Source organism: Panthera pardus, unplaced genomic scaffold (assembly GCF_024362965.1).
Source record: "Panthera pardus isolate Hobbes unplaced genomic scaffold, ASM2436296v1 HiC_scaffold_20, whole genome shotgun sequence".
NCBI lineage: Eukaryota > Metazoa > Chordata > Mammalia > Carnivora > Felidae > Panthera > Panthera pardus.
In genome coordinates, this window is record NW_026526766.1 from 79,786,661 (window position 1) to 79,808,970 (window position 22,310).

A 22,310-nucleotide genomic window follows, 5' to 3' on the forward strand; every position below is an offset into this window, starting at 1 on the left:
TCCTCGATTTAAGGTGTCTAATATGCATTACATGCAAAAAGCAAAATACAGAATGGTAACCTCCCATAGGTATAAAACAAAATGTTATACAGAGATACAGCTACAGGTGTAGACATAAATATTTACATAGGCAGAGAAAATTTCTGGGAAGATAAAAAATTTTAAACAATGGCAATGTCTTAGAAGGCAGGTAGTACAGGGGTCAGGAATTTTTACCTTGTACTTCACACTCTTCTATTACAGTATTGTTTTTGTAAGGAAAACTAGTGCAAATTTTTAATAAAAGGGTAAAGAAGGATGTGCCAAAGCAAATCAACAAAAGGCAAGAAAGGATATAAAGAAACAATAAGGAAGCATATTCAATAGAAAATATAAGAGAACATGAATAAGTATAAACTCAACAAACTTGAGTGGGCTTAAAACATCTCATTAAAAGTTAGACATTCTCAAAACAGGTTAAGAAAAGAAAACTTATCTAGAAACAGATTTAAAAGCTATACAACAGCACCAAGTGATAGAGAAAAGTTTAAAATAAAGGGATAGAAAACCATATACAGGCCAAATACTGACAAAAGATAAGCTAGTAGTTAAATAATAACTTCTGATAAAACAGAATTCAGAACAGTTTAAATGGGGTAAAAAATATTTTATGTGGATAGAGTTACATTTTGCTAAAAAGAAGAGGTAGGCATAAACTATGTACTTAAGAACACAGCTTTGAAGTACATACAGCAAAAACTGTAAAAAATACAAGGAGACACCTGAATCAATAATTCATATGAAAAATAAATGTAGTTAACTTACAAAGTTAGAAAAAGAACAATAAAACAAAAAAAAAGTAGAAGGTAGAGATTAATGGACCATATAAAACAGAAAACAATTATAATCAACAAAACTAAAAAATTGTTTCTTTAAAAAGATCAATATAATAGAGAAAGCTCTGGCAAGTTTGAGAAGAAAAGAGGACATGAATTAACATGGAAGGCATTATGCTAAGTAAAATAAGCCAGGCTAAGAAGGACAAATATCATATGATTCCGCTCATAAATGAAATCTAAACAAAACAAAAACAAAACAGTAAGCAAACAAAAAGCAGGATCAGACCTATAAACACAGAGAACAAACTGATGGTTGCCAGAGGGAAAGGAAGTAAGGAGTTAGAAAAAAATGGGTGAAGGGGAGAGGGAGGTACAGGCCTCTCCAGACAGGCAATGAATAAGTCATGGGAACATAAGGCAGAGCATAAGGAAAACAGTCAACTGACAGAGCTTTTTTTAATGTTTATTCTTAAATATTTTGTTGATTTTCCTCTAAATTTTATTATTTGGCTTTTTTAAGCCTATAGGTTATATTACTTTCATATATTTTTTAACTCATAAAAATATTTCAATCATATGCATTCATAAGTTTAGAAAGATTTCCCAGCAATATCACTATTATTGAAGATTTAAGATAAGTTTTATATTTTAAAATATTTTTCAGAGCTTACTTGTTTATATACTTTTATAAGTTCATGGAAAGGCACAAAGAAGTTATTAAATCCTTTTTTTAAAAAAAGTTATTTAACAAGGAAAAAAATTGTAAGTATGAGAGGTACTTACTGAACTTACTGTGGTAAACATTTCACAACATATACATAATCCAAATGATTATGTTGTACACCTTAAACTTACACAATGTTATATGCCCATTATATCTCAATAAAATTGGAAAAAAACTAAAAATAAAAAATTTAAAAAATAATTTAAAAGTTACTGACTTTTTAAAGCACCAGATTAAACAAACATTGCAATATTTTTCTTAATTATGATCATGCCTTAACTTGCATGATCTGCACAGTAGGGCAGTTAAGTAGAATTCAGATGAAACCAAGGAAAATAGGTGGAAAAGGTTATTAAAATTAAACAAAATTGTAATAAGTTGTACTCATCAGGATTTTCCACGAAACCATGTGAAATTGAAGTAAAGGAAACTCTTTTCTGTATATACTTACTGGGATTTCTTCTACTTCTAAAATTTCTTATTGGTTATGCTTTATGGCAGAATCAATAATGATATTTTGATTCTTCAAAGTCTCCTACTGTCTTTTTGCAAGATTTTAAGTATCATGTGTGGTCAATGATGTGTGTACAAAGTGAGTATCACAGAATCATTCCGTCAAATATTTCCATTTCACAAACTAGCTCTTAGAGGATAAATAACGACCTGCAAACGCTACACACTGAGTTAGTGAGAAAGCTGGTCAGTGGGACTAGTGGGACTAGTGGTATCCAAACTAGTATTATTGCCACTGACCACTCTGTTTTTTTCAGGCCAAATTGGCAGGAGTTCATACTTCATCTTTCCTACATGAAGCCAAATTTGGAAGTACTTCTTCCAATGGCAGCACAGACTCTGCTTGGCACCCTCTTACTGTACTGCACACAAAACAGGAGCGCTTACACATACCATCCCTTCCAATCATTACATGGATGTAAGACGTGTCCTCCCGCAGTTGATTTGCCAGCTCACAACACTGAGAGAAAGCTCTGGAACAACGTGGGCCAAGGGTAATCTTTGCAGCTCTCTGCTCACAGCTCTCCTCGCTTTTAAAGGCTCCGTCATAACAGCACTTCTGGATCAATGGGTGTTTGAACGTGGATGCTGAGATAATACAACTGCTCTTAGTCAAGTACAGATTCAAAGTCTTGGGGCTAGACTTACAGGCTCTGGTTCATCTTCCTCCCTGGTACCCCCGGCTCCACCCCCTCCAGCACCAATGGTCAACCAGCCCCTGCTGGAACAGCTATCAGAATGGGAAGCTGCTTCCTCTCCAGGCAACCTGTTCCATTTCAGAGAGCTCTAATTGCTGAAAAACTCTTTCTGACATCTTCTAAATCAAACTCTTACTCCTATTTCTTTATAGGTACTCATAGAATTAATCCTCTTGTGCAGCAAAAGTCACATAACCACCACTTCCTTGAATATTTGAAGACAGTCATCATGACTACCTAAATCTCATCCTTTTTCCAGTAAACATCCCTGAGGCTTTTTTATTTGGACCATGTTTTCACAGGATATGGTTTCAAAGCCCTTGTACAGTCACTCTCCCCTGGACACGCACTTGGCCAAGAAGGTCAAGACAGCCAGCACAAAGTCTGAGTGAGTGAAGTGAAGAGTAAGAACTTTCACTGAGGTTGCCCTCCTGTTTTCTCAAGAACCTCTGAAAGGGACCTTAGACTTGGTCATGTCTTCTCTGTCATTTAGAAAGGAGGAAATAATAGTACAGATAGGGGAAGAGACTTGTCCCAGTGGGTGTAGCTGCTAAGAGGCAGGGCCGGGGCTGGAGCTAAGAGGCAGCATCATGTAGTGAAAAGGCCACTGGGCCACAGAATAGAAGCTCTGACACTTGTAGCTGCCCCACCTCTTCCAGTCATCTGGACTTTGCAACACAGTTCAGTTTTCAGAAACTCATTTTGCCATCATTAAATGATTATAGTTTCTGCCTAGCCTCGGTCAGAGTGTGGCTTTGGTGAGAAAGAGCTTTAAAAAGAATAAAGCACTGGGGCACCTGGGTGGCTCATTTGGTTAAGTATCTGACTTCAGCTCAGATCATGATCTCGTGGTTCGTGGGTTTGAGCCCTGCATCAGGCTGTGTGCTGACAGCTCGGAGACTGGACCTTACTTTGGATTCTGTGTCTCCCCCTCTCTGTACCCCTCCCCCTCTCGCTCATTCTCTCTCTCTCTCTCTCTCTCTCTCTCTCTTTCTCACACTCAAAAATAAATAGGCATCAAAAAATTTAAAGCAATAAAAAATAAAAAGAATAAAGCATTAAACATTAGTTCCTCCTAAGCTAAGTGCTTTACCTGTACGATCTCATTCAGTTCTCCTAAGAGCAGAGCAGAGAAAAATTATCTCCATTTAACTTGTCAAAGATCACTTAGCTGTAAGTAGTAAGCTGAGACCCAAACCTGGTCTCTAATTCTAAAAACATTGTTTTATGTGATGCCTTCTAAATATGCTTTTGTGGCAAATCCCTGCTGGAAATGGGGGGGGGCGCTTTATAATAATATTATTATCATCATTATTCTACTAATAATATTATCGTCATTATTAATGACATATACTAATGACAATATTATCATTGTTATTATTAAAGCACAATATCTGTAACTCCTTGACATTATTGATAGTATAACTGAAATGTAAGTGCTATATTAAAATCAGTTCTCTCTCTCTGTCTCAAAAATAAATAAATGTTAAAAAAAAAAATTTAAAAAAAGGGGCGCCTGGGTGGCTCAGTCAGTTGAGCATCTGACTTCAGCTCAGGTCACGATCTTGCGGTCCGTGAGTTCGAGCCCCGCGTCAGGCTCTGGGCTGATGGCTCAGAGCCTGGAGCCTGCTTCTGATTCTGTGTCTCCCTCTCTCTCTGCCCCTCCCCTGTTCATGCTCTGTCTCTCTCTGTCTCAAAAATAAATAAATGTTAAAAAAAAAAAATTTTAAATCAGTTCTTTCACACGCATCTTCCAAGTGACCCGGACAGGTTCTGAACATCCAAAGGATAGAAGTAGTGCCCAGCAGAGCACAGCAGTCACTAGTGTAGTGGGCTCTGCTGTCAATCTGACCTGTGCCACTCACTATCCCAAGATGTTGGACATGTTACTTAGTATTAAATTCTCTGGGCCTTGATGATTTCATCTGGAAAATGGAGGTAATAAGAGTACCTACTGCATGAGATTGGTGTGAGTGTTTAAGGAGAAAATCTGATTATGAGGCATCCACAGTGCCTGGCATGTAGTCAGTCCTCAATTAGCATTAGCTATTATTTCAACCTAAAGTTCATCAGACCTAGCTTTTGTGAGAATGTGGGGGGAAGCTACACATTTAACTGCTGCACCAGCTACTCTGAGAGAGAGAGGAAGATCTATGAGACAATTAGAAAGCAACTTTATCATCACTATAGAGAATGGCTATGGTGGTGACCTATTTCTTTTAAGTTAAGACTCTGCGAAGTAAATGTGTGTTAATTTAACCAGTTTGCTTTACTCCTATAAAGAGCAAAAGCTGGGTGTGCCTACAGATCTTTTCATCTGGTCTACATCAATTAGCTAGAATGAGAAAATGTAGCAGATCCTGGATCACTTCATCATAACCTCTGAAAACAACATGAAACTTTGGATCACCTAGACTTTCTATTTTCTCTTTTAATTCTCTTCTTGATCTGGGAATTTTCTCCAACAATCCACCTGTTAAAAAACAGAGAGAGAGAGAACATACCTCAGAATAAATGCTTCCATCAGATTATCTAAATGACCAGTTCACAGAATGGACTGTGTATATTTTATCAGAGATCTGTTCTATTTCCCACAACAATTCTGATCTGTATACCCGTAAAACAGAGATGTACAAGAGCAGAGTAAGCATATTTTTTGGTAGCACTATTATTATTTGTTCTTTGCTAAAGTATGACCTCAAGAAGCTCAAACATAATAAGACAGAAAGCATCAAATACACACATTTTTAAGGTGTTTGTTCATCTGTTTAAAACACTTAGTGAGTGCCTTTTGTCTCCCAGTTAGGAAACAACAAAAATCAGTAAAATCCTGTCCCTATCCTGGATATCACAAAAATCTAAAGACACGAAATATGGTGGCACAAAAACAGACACTCAGATCAATGGAACAGAATAGAGAGCCCAGAAATGGACCCACAAACGTATGGCCAACGAATCTTTGACAAAGCAGGAAAGAATATCCAATGGAATAAAGACAGTCTATTCAACAAGTAGTGCTGGGAAAACTGGACAGCGACGTGCAGAAGAATGAACCTAGACTACTTTCTTACACCATACACAAAAATAAACTCAAAATGGATGAAAGACCTACATGTAAGGAAGCCATCAAAATCCTCGAGGAGAAAGCAGGCAAAAACCTCTTTGATCTTGGCCGCAGCAACTTTTTATACAACATGTCTCCAGAGGCAAGGGAAACAAAAGCAAAAATGAACTATTGGGACCTCATCAAAATAAAAAGTTTCTGCACAGCAAAGAGAACAATCAGCAAAACTAAAAGGCAACCAACAGAATGGGAGAAGATATTTGCAAACTACATATCAGATAAAGGGTTAGTATCCAAAATCTATAAAGAACTTACAAACTCAACACCCAAAAAACAAATAATCCAGTGAAGAAATGGGCAAAAGACATGAATAGACACTTCTCCAAAGAAGACATCCAGATGGCCAACTGACACATGAAAAAATGCTCCACATCACTCATCATCAGGGAAATACAAATCAAAACCACAATGAGATACCACCTTACACCTGTCAGAATGGCTAACGTTAACAACTCAGGCAACAACAGATGTTGGTGAGGATGTGGAGAAAGAAGGTCTTTTTTGCATTGTTGGTGGGAATGCAAGCTGGTGCAGCCACTCTGGAAAACACTATGGAGGTTCCTCAAAAAATTAAAAATAGAACTACCCTAGAACCCAGCAATTGCACTACTAGGTATTTATCCAAGGGATACAGGGATGTTGTTTCGAAGGGGCACATGCGCCCCAATGTTTATAGCAGCACTATCAACAATACCCAATGTATGTAAAGAGCCCAAATGTCCATCGATGTATGAATGGATAAAGAAGGTGTGGTATATATACACAATAGAGTATTACTCGGCAATCAAAAAGAATGAAATCTTGCCATTTGCAACTATGTGGATGGAACTAGATGGTATTATGCTAAGCAAAATTAGTCACTCAGAGAAAGACAAACATCATATGACTTCACTCATATGAGGACTTTAAGACACAGAACAGATGAACATAAGGGAAGGGAAGCAGAAATAATATAAAAACAAGGAGGGGGACAAAACATAAGAGACTTAAATATGGAGAACAAACAGAGGGTTACTGGAGGGGTTGTGGGAGGGGGGAAGGGCTAAATGGGTAAGGGGCATTAAGGAATCTACTCCTGAAATCATTGTTGCACTATATGTTAACTAATTGATATAAATTTAAAAAATAAAATTAAAATTAAAAAAGAATTAAAAAAGAAAGACATGAAATTGGGGTTTCATTCTATTAATATTATAACGTCAGACTGAGTATAAAGGGACTGTTAGGTGCTGAATTCAGTTTTCCTCCACAAATTCATATGTTAAAGTCCTAACCCCCTGTACTTCAAAATATTTGGAGATGAGGTTGTTAAAGAGGTAATTAAAGTTAAATTAGGTCATTGGGTGGGCCTTAATCCAATATGGGGTGGGTCCTTATAAGAAGAGATTAGAACACAGATACACACAGAAGAAAGACTGTGTGAGGACTCAGGGAGAAAGTGGCCATCTGTAAGCCAAGGAGAGAAGGCTTAGAAGAAATCTATCTTACTGACACCTTGACCTTGAACTTCTAGTCTCTAAAAACTGTGGGGAAACAGTTTCTGTTGTTTAACCCACCCAGTCTGTACTACTTTGTTTTGGCAACCCTAGCAAATTAGCACAGGGGGAGAGGTCATTCTCCAAGGCCAGCTTGGGAGTGGGGTTGGAAGAAAAGGTGAAGCTTGAGCTTTTATGGCAAATGATAGGAGAAAGGCATGCCAGGAAGTGGTTTGACAGAACAAGACCCCCTCTAAGGTGCTCCCCAAGAAGACAAGTGAGGTCTGATCACAGGGCCCTAAAGCAATGCAAGAAAGGAAAAGATCCAGAAGCAGTTTAATCTGACCTAAGACAGACTCTCTTCCTTAGAGGGACATGGATGCTGGTGGGGGGGGTTCATGCAGAGTGCTGACAAGCTTATCAGAAATGTGTTGTGGGAGTAAAGGATGGAAAAAGATATCCCATGCAAATGGTAATCAAAAGAGAGCAAGGGCAGCTATACTTAGACAAAATAGACTTTAAGTCAAAATTGTCACAAGAGACAAAGAAGGATATTATATAACGATAAATAAAGTCAATCTACAGGAATATATAACAACTAAAGATGCATCTAACATCAGAACACCTAAATATATAAAGCAAATATTGACAGAACTGAAGGGAGAAGTAGGCAGCAATATAGTAATAGGAGGAGACTTCAGTATCACACTTTCAATAATGGGTAGAACATCCAGACAGAAAATCAATAAGGAAACAGAGGACTTAAACAACACTATAGACTAAATAGACCTAACAAACATATACAGAGCATTCTAACCAACAACAGCAGAATATATATTAATCTCAAAGGCACACAATCCTTCTCCAGAATAGATCATATGTTAGGTCACAAAATAAGTTTTAACAAATTTAAGAAGACTGAAATTATACCAAGTATCTTTTATGACCACAATGGAATGAAACTAGAAGTCAACAACAGAAGGAAAACTGGAAAATTCACAAGTATGTGCAAATTAAACAGCATACTCTTGAACAACCATTAGGTCAAAGAAGAAATCAAAAAGGAAATTAGATAATACTTCAAGAAATAAAAACAAAAATTCAACATGCCAAAACTTATAGGATGCAGCAAAAGCAGTACTAAGAGGGAAGTTCATAGCAATAAATGCCTAATTTAAGAAAGAAGACAGATCTCAAATAAACAACCTAATGTTACACTTCAAAGAACTAGAAAAAGACCAAACCAAATCCAAAGTCAGTAAAAAAAAAAAAAAATAAATAAATAAAAAAAGAAAATAACAAAGATTACAGCAGAAATAAATGAAATATTAAAAAAAAAAATCAATGAAACTAAGACTTGGTATTTTGAAAAGATAAACAAAATTGGCAAACCTTTAGCTAGCCTAACTAAGAAAAAAAGAAGACCCAGATAAGTAAAATCAGAAATGAAAAAGGAGACATTACAACTGATGCCACAGAAGTAAAAAGGATCATAAGAGACTACTATGAACAGCTACACGCTAACAAACTGGATAACTCAGAAGAAATTAAATGGATAAATTCCTAGAAACATAAAACCTACCAAGATTAAATCATGAATAAACAGAAGGACCAAAAAACCCTATAACTAGTACAAATTTTGGGTCAATAATCAAAAACCTCCCTGAAACCAAAAGTCCAGACCAGGTGGCTTTACTGGTAAATTCTACCAAACATGTAAAGATAAATTAATTCCAATCCTTCTCAAACTCTTCTCAAAATTAAATAGGAAAGACACTTCCAAACTCATTTAATGAGGCCGAAATTACCATGATACCGAAGACAAAGACACCAACAAGAAAATAAAATTCCTTGATGAATATAAGTACAAAAATCCTCAACAAAATACTAGCAAATAGAATCCAACAGCATAGGAAAAGGCTCAAACACCATGACTAAGTGGGATTTATACCTGGGATGTAAGGGTGGTTCAAAATATGAAAATCAATTAATGTGATACACAGTGATGCACCACATTAACAAATAAAGAAATAAAAGCTACACAATTGTCTCAATAGATACAGAAAAAGCATTTGACAAAATTCATCCTTCTTTCATGATAAAAAAGTCTCAACAAACTGGGAATAGAAGGAAAGTACCTGAACATAATAAGGGCCATATATAAAAAGCCCACAGGTAACATCATACTAACATCATACTCAATGGTAAAAAACTGAAAAGGGGGCGCCTGGGTGGCTCAGTCGGTTGAGTGTCTGACTTTGGCTCAGGTCATGATCTCACAGCTCGTGACTTCGAGCCCCTTGTCGGGCTCTGTGCCGACAGCTCAGAGCCTGGAGCCTGCTTTGGATTCTGTGTTTCCTTCTCTCTCTGCCCCTAACCCACTCACGTTCTGTCTCTGTCTCTCTCGAAAACAAATAAACATTAAAAAAAAAAAAAAAGAAAAAACTTAAAAGCATATCCTTTAAGATCAGGAACAAGATAATGATTCCTACTCTCCATCATTTCGATTTAACATACTGCTGGAAGTTCTAGCCAGAGTGATTAGGCAAGAAAAAAAAAGGCATTGAAACCATAAAGGAAGAAGTAAAATTGTCCTTGTTTGCAGATAAAATGGTTATATATATAGAAAAAAAAACTGCATAAAAAACTATTACACTAATAAACTTATTCAGTAAAGTTGCAGGATAAAAAAAATCTACATAATCAGTGGTGTTTCTATACAGTAACAATGAACTATCCAAAGATGAAATTATGAAAACAATTTAATTTACAATAGTACCTCTCCATAAAAACCTTAAGAATAAACCTAGTTAAGGAGGTGAAATATGTGCTTGCTGAAAGCTACAAACACTGATGAAAGAAATGAAAGAAGACACAAACAAGTGGAAAGACATCCCATGTTCACAGACAAGAAGACTTAATATTGTTAAAATGTTTGTACTACCAAAAATGATCTACAGATTAGATGCAATCTATCAAAATCCCAATGGCATTTTTTTTATAGAAACAGAAAAAGCAATTCTATAGTTCATATGGAAGCACAAAAGACCATGAATAGCCAAATCAATCCTGAGAAAGGAGAATAAAGCTGGAGGTATCACATTTTCTGATTTCAAGCGATATTACAAAGCTACAGTAATCAAACAGTATGATCCCAATATAAAGACAGACATGCAGACCAATGGAACAGAATAGAGAGCCCAAAACCAAATTCATGCATATATGGTCAACTGATGTTCAATAAGAGTGCCAAGAGTACACAATGGAGAAAGAAGTTCTCTAACAAATGGTGTTGGGGAAATAGGATGTCCACATGCAAAAAAATAAAATTGGGCCCTTGTTTGATACCATATACAAAAATCAACTCAAAATGAATACAGATGTAAATGTAGGATTTACAACCCCAAAATTCCTAGAAGAAAACATACGGGAAAAGCTTCATGACATTGGTTATAACAATGATTTCATGGATATGATATCAAAAGCACAGCAACACCATTTGCAATGACATGCAAGGAGCTAGAGTGTATTATGCTAACCGAAATAAGTCAGAGGAAGACAAATACCATATGATTTCACTCATATGTGGAATTTAAGAAACAAAATAGATGAACATTTGGGAGGGGGGCAAGAAAGAGAGAGAGGGAAACAAACCATAACAGGCTTTTAACAATAGAGAACAAACTGAGGGTTGATGGAGGGAGGTGGGTGGAAGATGGGCTAGATGGGTGATGGGTATTGAGGGCACTTGTTATGATGAACACTGGGTGTTGTATGTAAGTGATGAATCACTGGATTCTACTGCTGAAACCAGTATTGCACTGTATGTTAACTAGAATTTAAATACAAATTTGAAGAAAAAAATATTTCTGAGGAGCTACAAAATAAAAATAAAACAACAAAAGAACAGCAACAGAAACGATAAACAGGTAGAATCGCATCAAACTAAAAAGCACAGCAAAGGAAGCAACTAACAGAGTGAACAGGCAACCTAGGAAAGGGAAGAAAATATTTGCAAACTATATATGTGATAAAAGGTTAATCTCCAAAATACATAAAGAACTCCTACAACTCAATAGCAAAAAAACCTAATAACTCAATTGAAAAGTGGGTTAAGGACTCCAATAGACATTTCTCCAAAGAAGATATACAAATGGCCAACAGGTATATGAAAAAATACTCAATGTTACTAATCAGAGAAATGCAAATCAAAACCACAATGAGAAATCACATCTGTCAAACTGGGTATGATGAAAAAAAAAAGATAAATGTTGGCAAGAATGTGGAGAAACTTGAACCCTTACACACTGTTGGTGGGAATGCAAAGTAAGGCAGTGAAAAACAGTATAGAAGTTCTTCAAAAAATAAAAATAGAACTACCATATGATCCAGCAATCCCACTTCTAGATACTTATTATCTAAGAAGAACTGAAATCAGGATCTCAAAGAGATACTAGCACTCCTGTGTTCATTGTAACACCCATTCACAAAAGCCAAGGTATAGAAACAACTTACATGTCCATTAACAGAGGAATGAATAAAGAGTGTGTATGTATAGTATTCCATTGTGTGTATGTATATTACACACACATTATATACATATACACACACACACACACAACATATATGTGTGCGTATGTATACATGTACTACTATTTAGCCTTAAAAGAGAAGAAAATTCTGCAATATGCACTAACATGGATGAACCTTGAAGATATTAAGCTAAATGAAATAAGCCAGTCACAGAAAGGCAACCAGCATGGTTCCACTTATATGAGCTATCTAAAATAGCCAAGTTCATAGAATCAAAGAGTGGAATGGTGGTTGCCAAGCACTGGAGGAGGAGACAATAGGGAGTCACTAATCAAAAGGAATAAAGTTTCAGTTAAGCAAGACAAATAAGCTCTAGAGATCTGCTGTACAACACTGTACCTATAGTCAACAATAATGTATTTAACACCTCACTTAATTTGTTAGTAGGGTAGATCTCATGTTCGGAGTTTTACCACAATAATATAATTTTTTTTTTTTTTTTAGTTAAAAAAATTACGCAGTGGAACAGGGAGGATTTGGAGGGAAAATTAGTATGGGTCCAGGAAAAGAGGTGTATTTTCATAACAAGAATATTCAGGTTAGTTGGTTGAAAACAGTTAATTACCATCTTGTTGGGAGTCATCTCCATTTGCATTGGTGAGGACAGTGAGTCCTGCTAAGTCAAACACTTCAGCATTATTCCTGCCACCACTTCCTCCACAGTCCTGGCCACTTTTATCAAAAGATTGCAGTATCTGTTGAGAAAGGAAATCATTCCCCACCCCCCAAGAAAAACAGTTAGTGGCCATTATGAGGAATTCTTGAATTGGGGATAATGTTAGTTGTAAGTCTCTCACTTATTAAATGTTAAAATCTAGTTCCCTGGTTTTCCCAAACCCTACTGCATTTCACTGGGTTTCACTTCTTGAATATATACTATCAAAATTCATTCAATATAACTTTGATATGGAAGTTCTTAGGAAACAGCTTACATTCTCCCTTCTTAGAGCTTTGTACAGTACATTGAATTAATAAAATATCCTTTGCACAAGTGTATGAGTGAATGAATGAGTAAACAAAACATTCACTACCTCTCATGGTCCTTTTCTAGCTCTAAATTTTGAGGGGGATCAGACCGCATGTTTTCCTCTACCCAACATAGGGCAGAGCATTAAAATCGGTTGGGGATACCCAGCGAATTGTTTTTGATGACGAGGGTTCGCTCCTCTGAAGAGTTTGTGACCATGACCCGAGTGGCCCCTGAGAGTGGCTGGGGAAGGGGCAGGAGCAGACAAAACAACTATTCATGGCCACAAAGTCTCCCCCCACCCCCTGTTTTTCTGCTCCCCTCTCCATACCTCTTCATTGACTTTAATATATTCAACTCACCAAAACCCCAGCATTTTTATTCATATCCCTGCCCTGGAGTAAGAAATTTAATTTTATAGATTTGCTTAAAAGGTATCCACACACACGTGCTGCTCTCTGAGAGTCAATGATGTTATTTTTAAAAAATGGTTTAGTAAACAAGATGATGTCATCAGTCTCTGAAAGGAAGCTAGTTTGGAATTGATTGCATCTGAAGGTTTCTGAATGTGGATCTAATTACATTTTAGTTTATTCCCAGAGAAAACTGCATTTTAGCATTTAACTGAAGATATTCCCAAATAAAGTGTGTTCATATAAAACAAAATAAATTGGAGAGTAAATTAACTGGATCATTATCCTTTATATGTCTAAAAGGATAACCAAAATGGGTAACTCAGATCAAACAAGTTCACTCGATTATATCCTGTGCTGGGATTCTACTCAGGTCACAAGAAACCTAATCTGTGACTTAGTTTTCCTCATTCATAACACAGGAACTCCACTAATAAGGACTCAATACATTTTAAATATCTTTATTGTTGGTTTTTATCTCATAGGATTGTTGTAAATATTCAATGGTATAATAAATTAAAAGGTCTTACAATAATACTCAGCATATAGTGTTCAATGAATGTTAGCTGCTGGTATTACTATCCTTAAATTTAGCTGAGAAGATAGACATTGGTGCAACCATATCTTTTTCCTTTATTTTTCTCCCATGAGTGACCCATAGAACAACGAGTGGCCACCTGGCCCCGAGCCATGTAATAACATGTAACGACATGTAACGACAGGAATGACAGCATTTATTCTACTTAACTCTTTCCATGTTATTTTTGCTTCTTTCTTGGATGCTATTTATAGCACGGCTCACTGATGATAACGCTACCCACGATTCTGACTGAGTTTCCATAGTGAGAGATACAGTTTCGCCTGGAGAATATATATCTTTATTTGGAGACAGATAGATCTAAAATGAATTGAAAAAAAAAAAAAGTATCTCAAGGTGAAATTAAACAGTTACTCAGGATGACCTCAGGCTAAGGAGAGTATCTGTGGCTCACCTGAAGCTGGTTGCTACATTTTTCTTCAATATTTAGACAGACTGAGTCAGATACTAATTCTGTTATCTGCTGTCCTGTGACAATGTAATATACCAGGAGACGGGCTGTAGGAACCATGTGCTGAGTCACAGAAAGGTTTAAAAGCTGGTAAGATGAACCTGGGAGTTTCTTCTCTGTGCCAAAGTGTATGATTTTGCCCTTAGATGAAATCTAAAAATACATAACAACAAACATTTATCAAAGTGGGCTTAAAGTTGGACTAGTAATTAGGCAGTGATTAAAAAAAAAAAAAAAAGAATTACTATCCCTTGGGCATCTACTATGCATTAGGTATATATACATGGACATATTTAATCCTCACAATTGTATGTTGTGATTTTATTTATTAGCCCATTTAGAAGTTGTAGAAATTGAAGCTCAGAGATGTAAACTGCCCCATTATCTTAAAAGGTTCCTCTCTCAGAATTGATAAGGTTATTGCTTACTCCAACAAATGGCTTAGTAAACAAGATGATGTCATCAGTCACTGAAAATAAGATAGGTTGGAACTATTTGCTTCTAAAGGTTTGTTTTTGAACATGGATTTATCCAGGAAGTGAACTCTGATCTTTCTGACTCAAAGCCCATGTCTTTTTCAATATATCATGCTGCCATCCTTGCTAGTTTGTATTTTAAACAGCAGTGAGCAATGCCTGGAATCACTATATCTGTTCTTGAGCACAGGACTTCAATTCTTCCCTTTGCAAATAGGGCATGTTCTTAAGGAATGTTAGCAAGGCCTAGCAATCTAAAACGTGGTAATGCTCTGGTTGGTCATGAAACATTGCTGAGGTCACTGACTAGTCTGGGGACTGAATGAAGGCTGTGATCAACCCTTGGCATCATGCTGTGCAGAGAATATCAGTCCAAGATTCAGAAGACCTTGAACAAAATCCTAAACATACCACTAAAAACTTGTGCATATGGCAGGTCATTTGACCTCTCCAATTGGTTCCATTGTTCACTGAGCTCAAAGAAGTGTTGTGAGCTCTGTTATGAGGATGTTTGTGAACGTACTTTACAGATTATAAAGTGCTATGTAAGTTCATCCATTCATTCACTAAATATCAATTGGGTACTACTTTGTGTCACGTAAGAAATCATTTAAAGGATTATTTGCATAAGTAAAGAAAATGTTGCAAGCAGGGGTCTGGGTGAATGTAAGATATTATTGAGCTTACCAAGTAATTGTAGTGTGTAATCTTGTCAACATATGGACTTTTAGGGGTAATAGTTATGCTCAGATGTTCTCCCACAAGCAAACTCTTGTGACTGTCTGTCCAGCTAAGGGAAAGGAAACTTTGGCTATGTGATGAGTAGGCCACAGCTTGATAGTCATTGCTGGCCTGATATTCTTCTGGAATGTCTGGATCATCAGTTCTGACCTAAAAAGACAGTGTCAAAAAAAGTACAACACTGAGGCTTAACGTGATGATGATGATGAAGATGGTAAATGTTAACACTTTTCTAGTACCCATTTACTGCCAGGTCTGGCTTTTAGCGCTTGACATGTGTGAATGTATCCATATACCTTATACATCTCTCAAGTTTCACAACATCTTATGAAAAGGCAAATTAGTATTCTACTGCCTTAACATCATGGTAAGCCACATTATCAAGAGATTACAGAAAAGGATGTTAATTTTAAAAATAATAAAGTTAACTATGAAAATCTAGGCTATTGTAGAAGAGTGCAGTGAAGTCAAAGAAAAGATCTTAGATCTAAAGTTGGCTCTCTTTCTTAAATGACATGCCAGCTTAGTGACTCATTTCCTTCTGCCACAGGTTGGCAGGAACTAGGAATTTGGAGAGGGGGAAAATATGGGAAGGGATGTAGCAATAATTCTTTTTATAAAATTTTTTAATATTTATTTTTGAGAGAGAGAGAGAGAGAGAGAGAGTGCAAGTGAGTTGGGGAGGGGCAGAGAGAGAGGGAGACACAGAATCTGAAGCAGGCTCCAGGCTCTGAGTTGTCATCACAGAGCCGGACATGGGGCCCGAACCCATGAGCCGTGAGATCAATAATTCTTAAAAGCTAATAGAGATATTGGTTGTGAATGGAAATGGTGGTAAATAATCTCAATTCTTAGGAGAGTAAACAAGATCTGTTCTTGAGGGTAAAGTTCAGGGTCACAGGGCACTCTTATAAATATATGTGCCATGCTGTGCCAGTTCTTGAACAAGAGATTACAACCACTTATGTTTTCCATGAAGCTGAAGAATTAGATGTCATTTGCTGGGGAAGGTAATTTGATAACAAGTGTAAAGGAAAAATGGTTCATGCTATTAGAGGAAAGGGAGACTATAACATTTGGCCCTTGTTTAGGTTTGGAAATAGATATACATTCAGCCAATCAATGTTTAGTGGTCCCTAACATGTGTCAGGAACTATGCTACTTGTTGGGGACACAACGGTGAACAATATAGACATAGCTCTTGCCCTTAAGAAATTTGAAAACTTGAGGCATTCAGAGAGTAAAGGATACCTACCCTGATTAGCACAGGGTACTTAGAGAAAGCTTCTTGCAGGACACGATTTAAAAGCTGACCCCCAAATAAGTAGGAGCAAGGGAATCAGAGAAATGGGGTTGGAGAGTCCAGGTAGGGTTACAAAGGGCTTGTGGCAACAGAGCACTGGGTGTTAGGGGGCTGCAAACTTTCCAGTGAAGCTGGAGTTTGAGGAGCCATAGGAACAGTGGCAAGCAATGAGTTTGGAGAAGGCAGCAAGGATGAGGTCAATTGAGGTCCTATTTGTGTCTCAGAAAGATCACTCCACCCCCTTTGCCTCAGTAAGGAGAGTGGGAGGAGAGCGAGGAACTGGTTTGCTGTGGGGCCATTCTCTGAACAGGGCACTGGGAGGAGGTCTAGGTTTGAGATTGGTAGTGGTCCTCAGTTTTAGACAAAGCAATGTTTAGCTTCTTTGAAATATCCAAGAAAAAAAATATGGTGAAAATGGTGTCTGTAGGAATCTTGTAGGATGAGTCTTCAGCACAAGGTATGAGAGCAGATGGAACGACAGAGGAAATATGTCAAATAAAAAATGTGTCACATAAGAAGAAAGGAAGGTCTGGATAGAACCCTAAGGATCACTTCCACTTAGAGGGCAAACTAAGGATTATTAGTCCAAAATGGAGGCTATAAAGAAGGAAGCAAAGAAGAAAAATAAGAAAGAAGAAAATGTGGCATCACAGAGGCCATAACATTGTTTAAAGAAAAAGACAATTGTCAATCACACCAAATGTCTTAGAGATGGAAGAAAGACAAGAACTAAAAACTATCCAGTGGTCATAGCAAATGGCTGATGGATATCTTTGGTGAGAGCAGTTTCAATGATATGGTGGGGGCAGAAGCCAGATCTCAGCAGCCTGAGGAGGTATGGAACGGGGAGAAGAATGTAGGTTGTTCTTTAGCAGAATTAGCATGGGAACTGAGGGAGAGATGATAGCTGGAAATACTGGAAAAGAGAAGACTGTATTCTTGTATCCTCCTGGCAATTCTTTTTCTAAATTTTCTAGATTTTAGCAGTATTTTGTTTAGCATAAGAAAAAATTATTTCCTAATTACAAAATTGACAGATTCACACCCTTTATGGAATGTTCAGTACACTACATGTTATTGCCTGTGCCTATAAGTCAAATGTCTGAGTTGTTCACTAGATTTATGCATAAAATCTCACGTATCTTTCCTGTGTACTCACTATGACACAGACTGAGGCGACATTTGAAAATACAACAAATGAGAATTCAGCTCACATTAAACTCCAGCGTTGTCACATCAGAGGGAATGTTAACCACAAATGAAGCTACTCCATCATTGTAATTTGTTGTGCTTTTTATTGGATCCAGTTCTCTCTTCTCCTGAGTTTTACCAACTGTTTTTGCTTTCAAGATTACCTCAATCCCTCCTACGAAATGGGTAGAGGCATCCTTCACCTGTACCTGTTGACCAAATCCATTTCATTGGTTGACATTGATTCTTTATGAAAAGAAAACCCCCAAAATAATCCCCTCCTTCAGTCCCAAGCACAAACTTTGTAGGATTTAATTCAGCAAATGTGGTTCTCTTAAGGTCATGTTTTAACCACTCCAGGCATATATGATATGAATTACATTCAATCAGTGTACAGTTATTGAACATTTAATAAGAACAGAGCACTTCTCCATGTGCCCCATAAGCCATGGGTCGGAAGAAATTATTACCATGTCTGGATCAAGACCATTGTTTTCCTCACAGCATTCGTCATTGCCTTGTCTATTCCTCACCCTCTATTCATGGGTCTGTACTGAAGGTCACAGAGAAGCAAGATCTATCAGACATCCTTTTCCTCTGTCCTCCCACAGACCATAAAATCCACCATATTAGATTTTCTAATCATCTAACCTTGATGCAGTATTGAATTCCAGGCTTCAGGAAAAGAGGAGTAGCAACCAAATCCAGTGTGTAAGGTAAGAGGACGTATTTGATATCAGTCATTTTGGTTTCTTGGAAGAATGTACCTAAGGTAATAAAATGTGTCACTTAGAATTTGGCAAGTTCTACATTGTAGTACATAGACCTGCACGGGTACCCACTCCATCCCTCTGCATTTCTTTATTTGGATAAGGACAAGCTATCCATTCATTCCTTGGTCATTTCACACACAGTTATTAACCCAAGTCTCGATGATTGTTATGGTCGCCCTAGAAGAACCTGGCCACTCCATGACCAGTAAAGCACAGTTTGCAAGAGGTTGGGAAGACGCCCATTCACCAGTTTCAGATACAGTGTTCTCCTGTTCCAGACCACTTGTCAGATTATTTATCCCATTTTTAACTTAAAAATAACTGAGCAGGGCCTCATGCCCTCAAGGAGTCAATAATCCTGTTAGAAGAGGCACTCACATGTAAAGTGGATGGTTCTCATTTCCAAGGCAATATCCAAACAAATACCAGGTAGTATGGTATAAGATATGTGTAAAATGTTTAATAATAGGTAAGCAAGCACACAAATGACTCAGGGATGCTTTCATAATGTGAATAATTGTTGCAAGTAAAATTTTCTGGTACCATCATTCTATTCTTTTTGAAACATAAAAGTCTATCCTTAGCATGTGGGAGTAGGGCGTCATCACTTTCATGAGCATTTCCCTTGCACAGAGCTCGTGGACATGTATTTTGGTGGAGCTCATCTGGCAAAGGCACTTCCCCAAAATGCACCAATAATAAGCTGCAGATTTCTATTCAAACTTTGTAACAAGAACTGTGAGAAATGAATTTGATAGATTAATTTAATAACTCACCTGTACTTTCTTGTACTTCCACAAAAATATTAAGATACTTGTTATTTAAATCTTCTAGACTTTTATATGACAGTTTCTTAATTGCCCTTGAAGTATTAAAATTAATTTGTGCAACTCCATCAATCAGCTGATTTTTTAAGGGGAACAAAAAGGTAGAAGTTATAATATTAGAGAAGAATTCATTGAGAGGGAATAACAAATTCTGCTTTTACCAGCCTGCAAAATCTTCACCTGACAATGACATTGTAGTTACAACTTGTGGTAATACAAAGTATAAGCTTGATTCTATACTTATAACTGATTAATATTCAGGTCATTTCTTTCAAGCCTGAAGCTTCAGGTCATATTGCAGGATCAGAGATGGAACATCTCTGATTCGACATCACGTCTCATCCTATTCAGAATCTGAGGCTAGAATTTGGGTATTACTGTCTATCTGATTGAACCTTCTCTAGATTGAAGACAAATATCTCGGTAGCTTATCTGCTTTCACCAGTGGAACTTCTCAAAGCCCGAAGTTCTATTGGTTTTGTTTTGTTCTCTTCTGTTTAATTCCGTGGACTCTTGAGGGTGAAAGCCCACTTTCAGTCTCCATGTGCTGGTGAACTGCCTCAGTTCTCCATGACTGTGAAGGTAGCTCAATCTCTCTTTACCTCTGTCTTCTGTGTTGCTTCATGCATCATTTCTTTTCCACTCCCATGTAAATCTTCTCTTATCCCAAAAAAGACAGAAACTTTAGCCTCTGTTACATTCTCATTATAAGAATATCTGTCAAAACGGAATATAATTAATTGCTTTTTGATAAAGCAGTTATAGTAATGACATACAGATAAAATGCGAAATTTGCTTTGTACTCTTGAACTGTGTACACAGTAGTACATCTCATTGTTACACTCTGCAGGTGCAGGGGAAAGTAAGTGTTTTTATTTCTATTGACAGATGATGAAATTGGTTCCCAGGGGGATAAAACAAACTTGCTCAACTTCCCACGGTTTTAAATTCACAGCAAGTTCATGGAGAAGTGAGCTTAGGACCTAGGTCTCTTTGTAAAGAGCCACCTTCTTCCATGACTGTGGCATGGTGTGGCAACAACAGGGAGCCACTCCCCAGTGCTCCTTTTAGCCAAAGGGGCAATATCACATCCAACCTGGAGACGTGTCATTTTCAGTTTAGCCCAATATTTGCCTTTGAGTCCATGAAAAACACAAACTTTCCCTATTTAAATATAAAACAGGCAAGTCTGTGTTCTCATTAGCTCATCTGCCAAGTATGACTTCTGAGCATTTTCAATCTGTTCTAGAACTGCTTTTGATAATTAAGTTGTATGATCAATTAATATTAATGAGGTCATAAATATAAAGAACTGAATGGTTTTTATATCATATTTTTAATAGCTAACCAGTTATAGTCATCCGAATAGTCACCATGACTTCAATCTTTAGGGTTCTTTGCTTACAAGACTGTAGAATAACTACAAGACTGAACTCAGCCAATATACTTCAGGCAATTCTCCTTGAATCTACTTCCCACAGCTATTAGATATGATTAATCACAGTATTTTTTACATTGAACCTCAAAGTCTTTTTCAACATAGGACCTCAGGCAAGCACTACTAGTCAGTCAATTTTGACTCTTGAAATTAAAGCTGTTTCACATTCAGGGGCTACATTAATCTGAAAATAGTTATTTTCTTACCTAGCTTTTATAGTAATCTTGAAGTCCTCAAAATTTTTATGGCTAATGAAGTAATTTTCTGGTTCTACTAAGATAAAGAAGTGTGGTTTCACTGAATGTAAATCTAGGCAAAAAAAAAAAAGATATACAGTTTAAACTATGTTTCAAACAAGAAACTTTTCGGTACAATGGGACTTAACAGTATCAGTCACACAGCCATCCTTCTTTATGACAATCATCAAGCTTCTGAAGCTTCTTTATACTCAAATCAGGGATCAATCTCATCTTTCTGCTCTAGCAGTGATGCCCTTATTAAAGCACATGTGTTGCTATCAAAGTATGAGCTCCATGAAGACAAGCCCTGATCTTGTTAACCTGTATAAACCTTTGCCCCAAGTGCCTTTCATATAGGGTTTGATAAATGTTTATTAAATTGGAAATTCTTTGCTCCTTTAGCATCTAGCGTTTGACTCTTCTTTTCCATTCAGTGTCCAAAATGTAAGTGTAAATCTTCAACTTTCAGGAAAGGCATCTTCTAGTTATTAGCTTTAGAAAATAACTTTCTTACAAAAATGAGAATTAGAACAAAGGGAAGTTTTAGACTGTGCAGCTCTTTGAGGCTATAACTCACAAAGAATCCTTTTTGACTGCTTACAGGACTATGTCTTTCACTTCTGCCCATTCAAGGAGTAACGTTAGGTTTCACAATCCTACTTATTCACTGCTCTGCAGACTGCTTAACCCAAAAGGAGAAGCTGCCTTTCAGAGAGAAGGGAGACTTGGCTCCATGGTGACCAGGACAAATTGGGAGGGGCTGGCTGCAGAAGGGCAAAGCAAGTGTCTCACGTTCTGCCTGCCCTTTTGTTGTTGTTAATTTACTTTGAGAGAGAGTGAGAGAGTATGCATGAGCAGGAGAAGCTCAGAGAGAGAAGGAGAAAGAATCGCAAGCAGCATGGAGTCTGACACAGGGCTGGAACCCACAAACCATGAGATCATGACCTG

General features: G+C 37.1%; 1 protein-coding gene across 1 annotated transcript in view; it reads right to left on the reverse strand.

Annotated features, from left to right (window-relative positions):
• Positions 1 to 22,310, reverse strand: part of LOC109269880 (complement C5-like) — a 42,697-nt gene that overhangs the window by 8,087 nt on the left and 12,300 nt on the right. The window contains exons 7-17 of the mRNA XM_053908244.1: positions 21,330 to 21,432; positions 20,288 to 20,402; positions 19,635 to 19,761; positions 18,737 to 18,852; positions 18,109 to 18,294; positions 15,538 to 15,741; positions 14,318 to 14,527; positions 14,074 to 14,223; positions 12,511 to 12,640; positions 5,164 to 5,226; positions 2,449 to 2,643 (exon numbers count right to left, since the gene is read on the reverse strand). Coding sequence (XP_053764219.1) covers positions 2,449 to 2,643; positions 5,164 to 5,226; positions 12,511 to 12,640; positions 14,074 to 14,223; positions 14,318 to 14,527; positions 15,538 to 15,741; positions 18,109 to 18,294; positions 18,737 to 18,852; positions 19,635 to 19,761; positions 20,288 to 20,402; positions 21,330 to 21,432 — 1,599 coding nt within the window. The remainder of the gene's footprint in view (positions 1 to 2,448; positions 2,644 to 5,163; positions 5,227 to 12,510; positions 12,641 to 14,073; positions 14,224 to 14,317; positions 14,528 to 15,537; positions 15,742 to 18,108; positions 18,295 to 18,736; positions 18,853 to 19,634; positions 19,762 to 20,287; positions 20,403 to 21,329; positions 21,433 to 22,310) is intronic.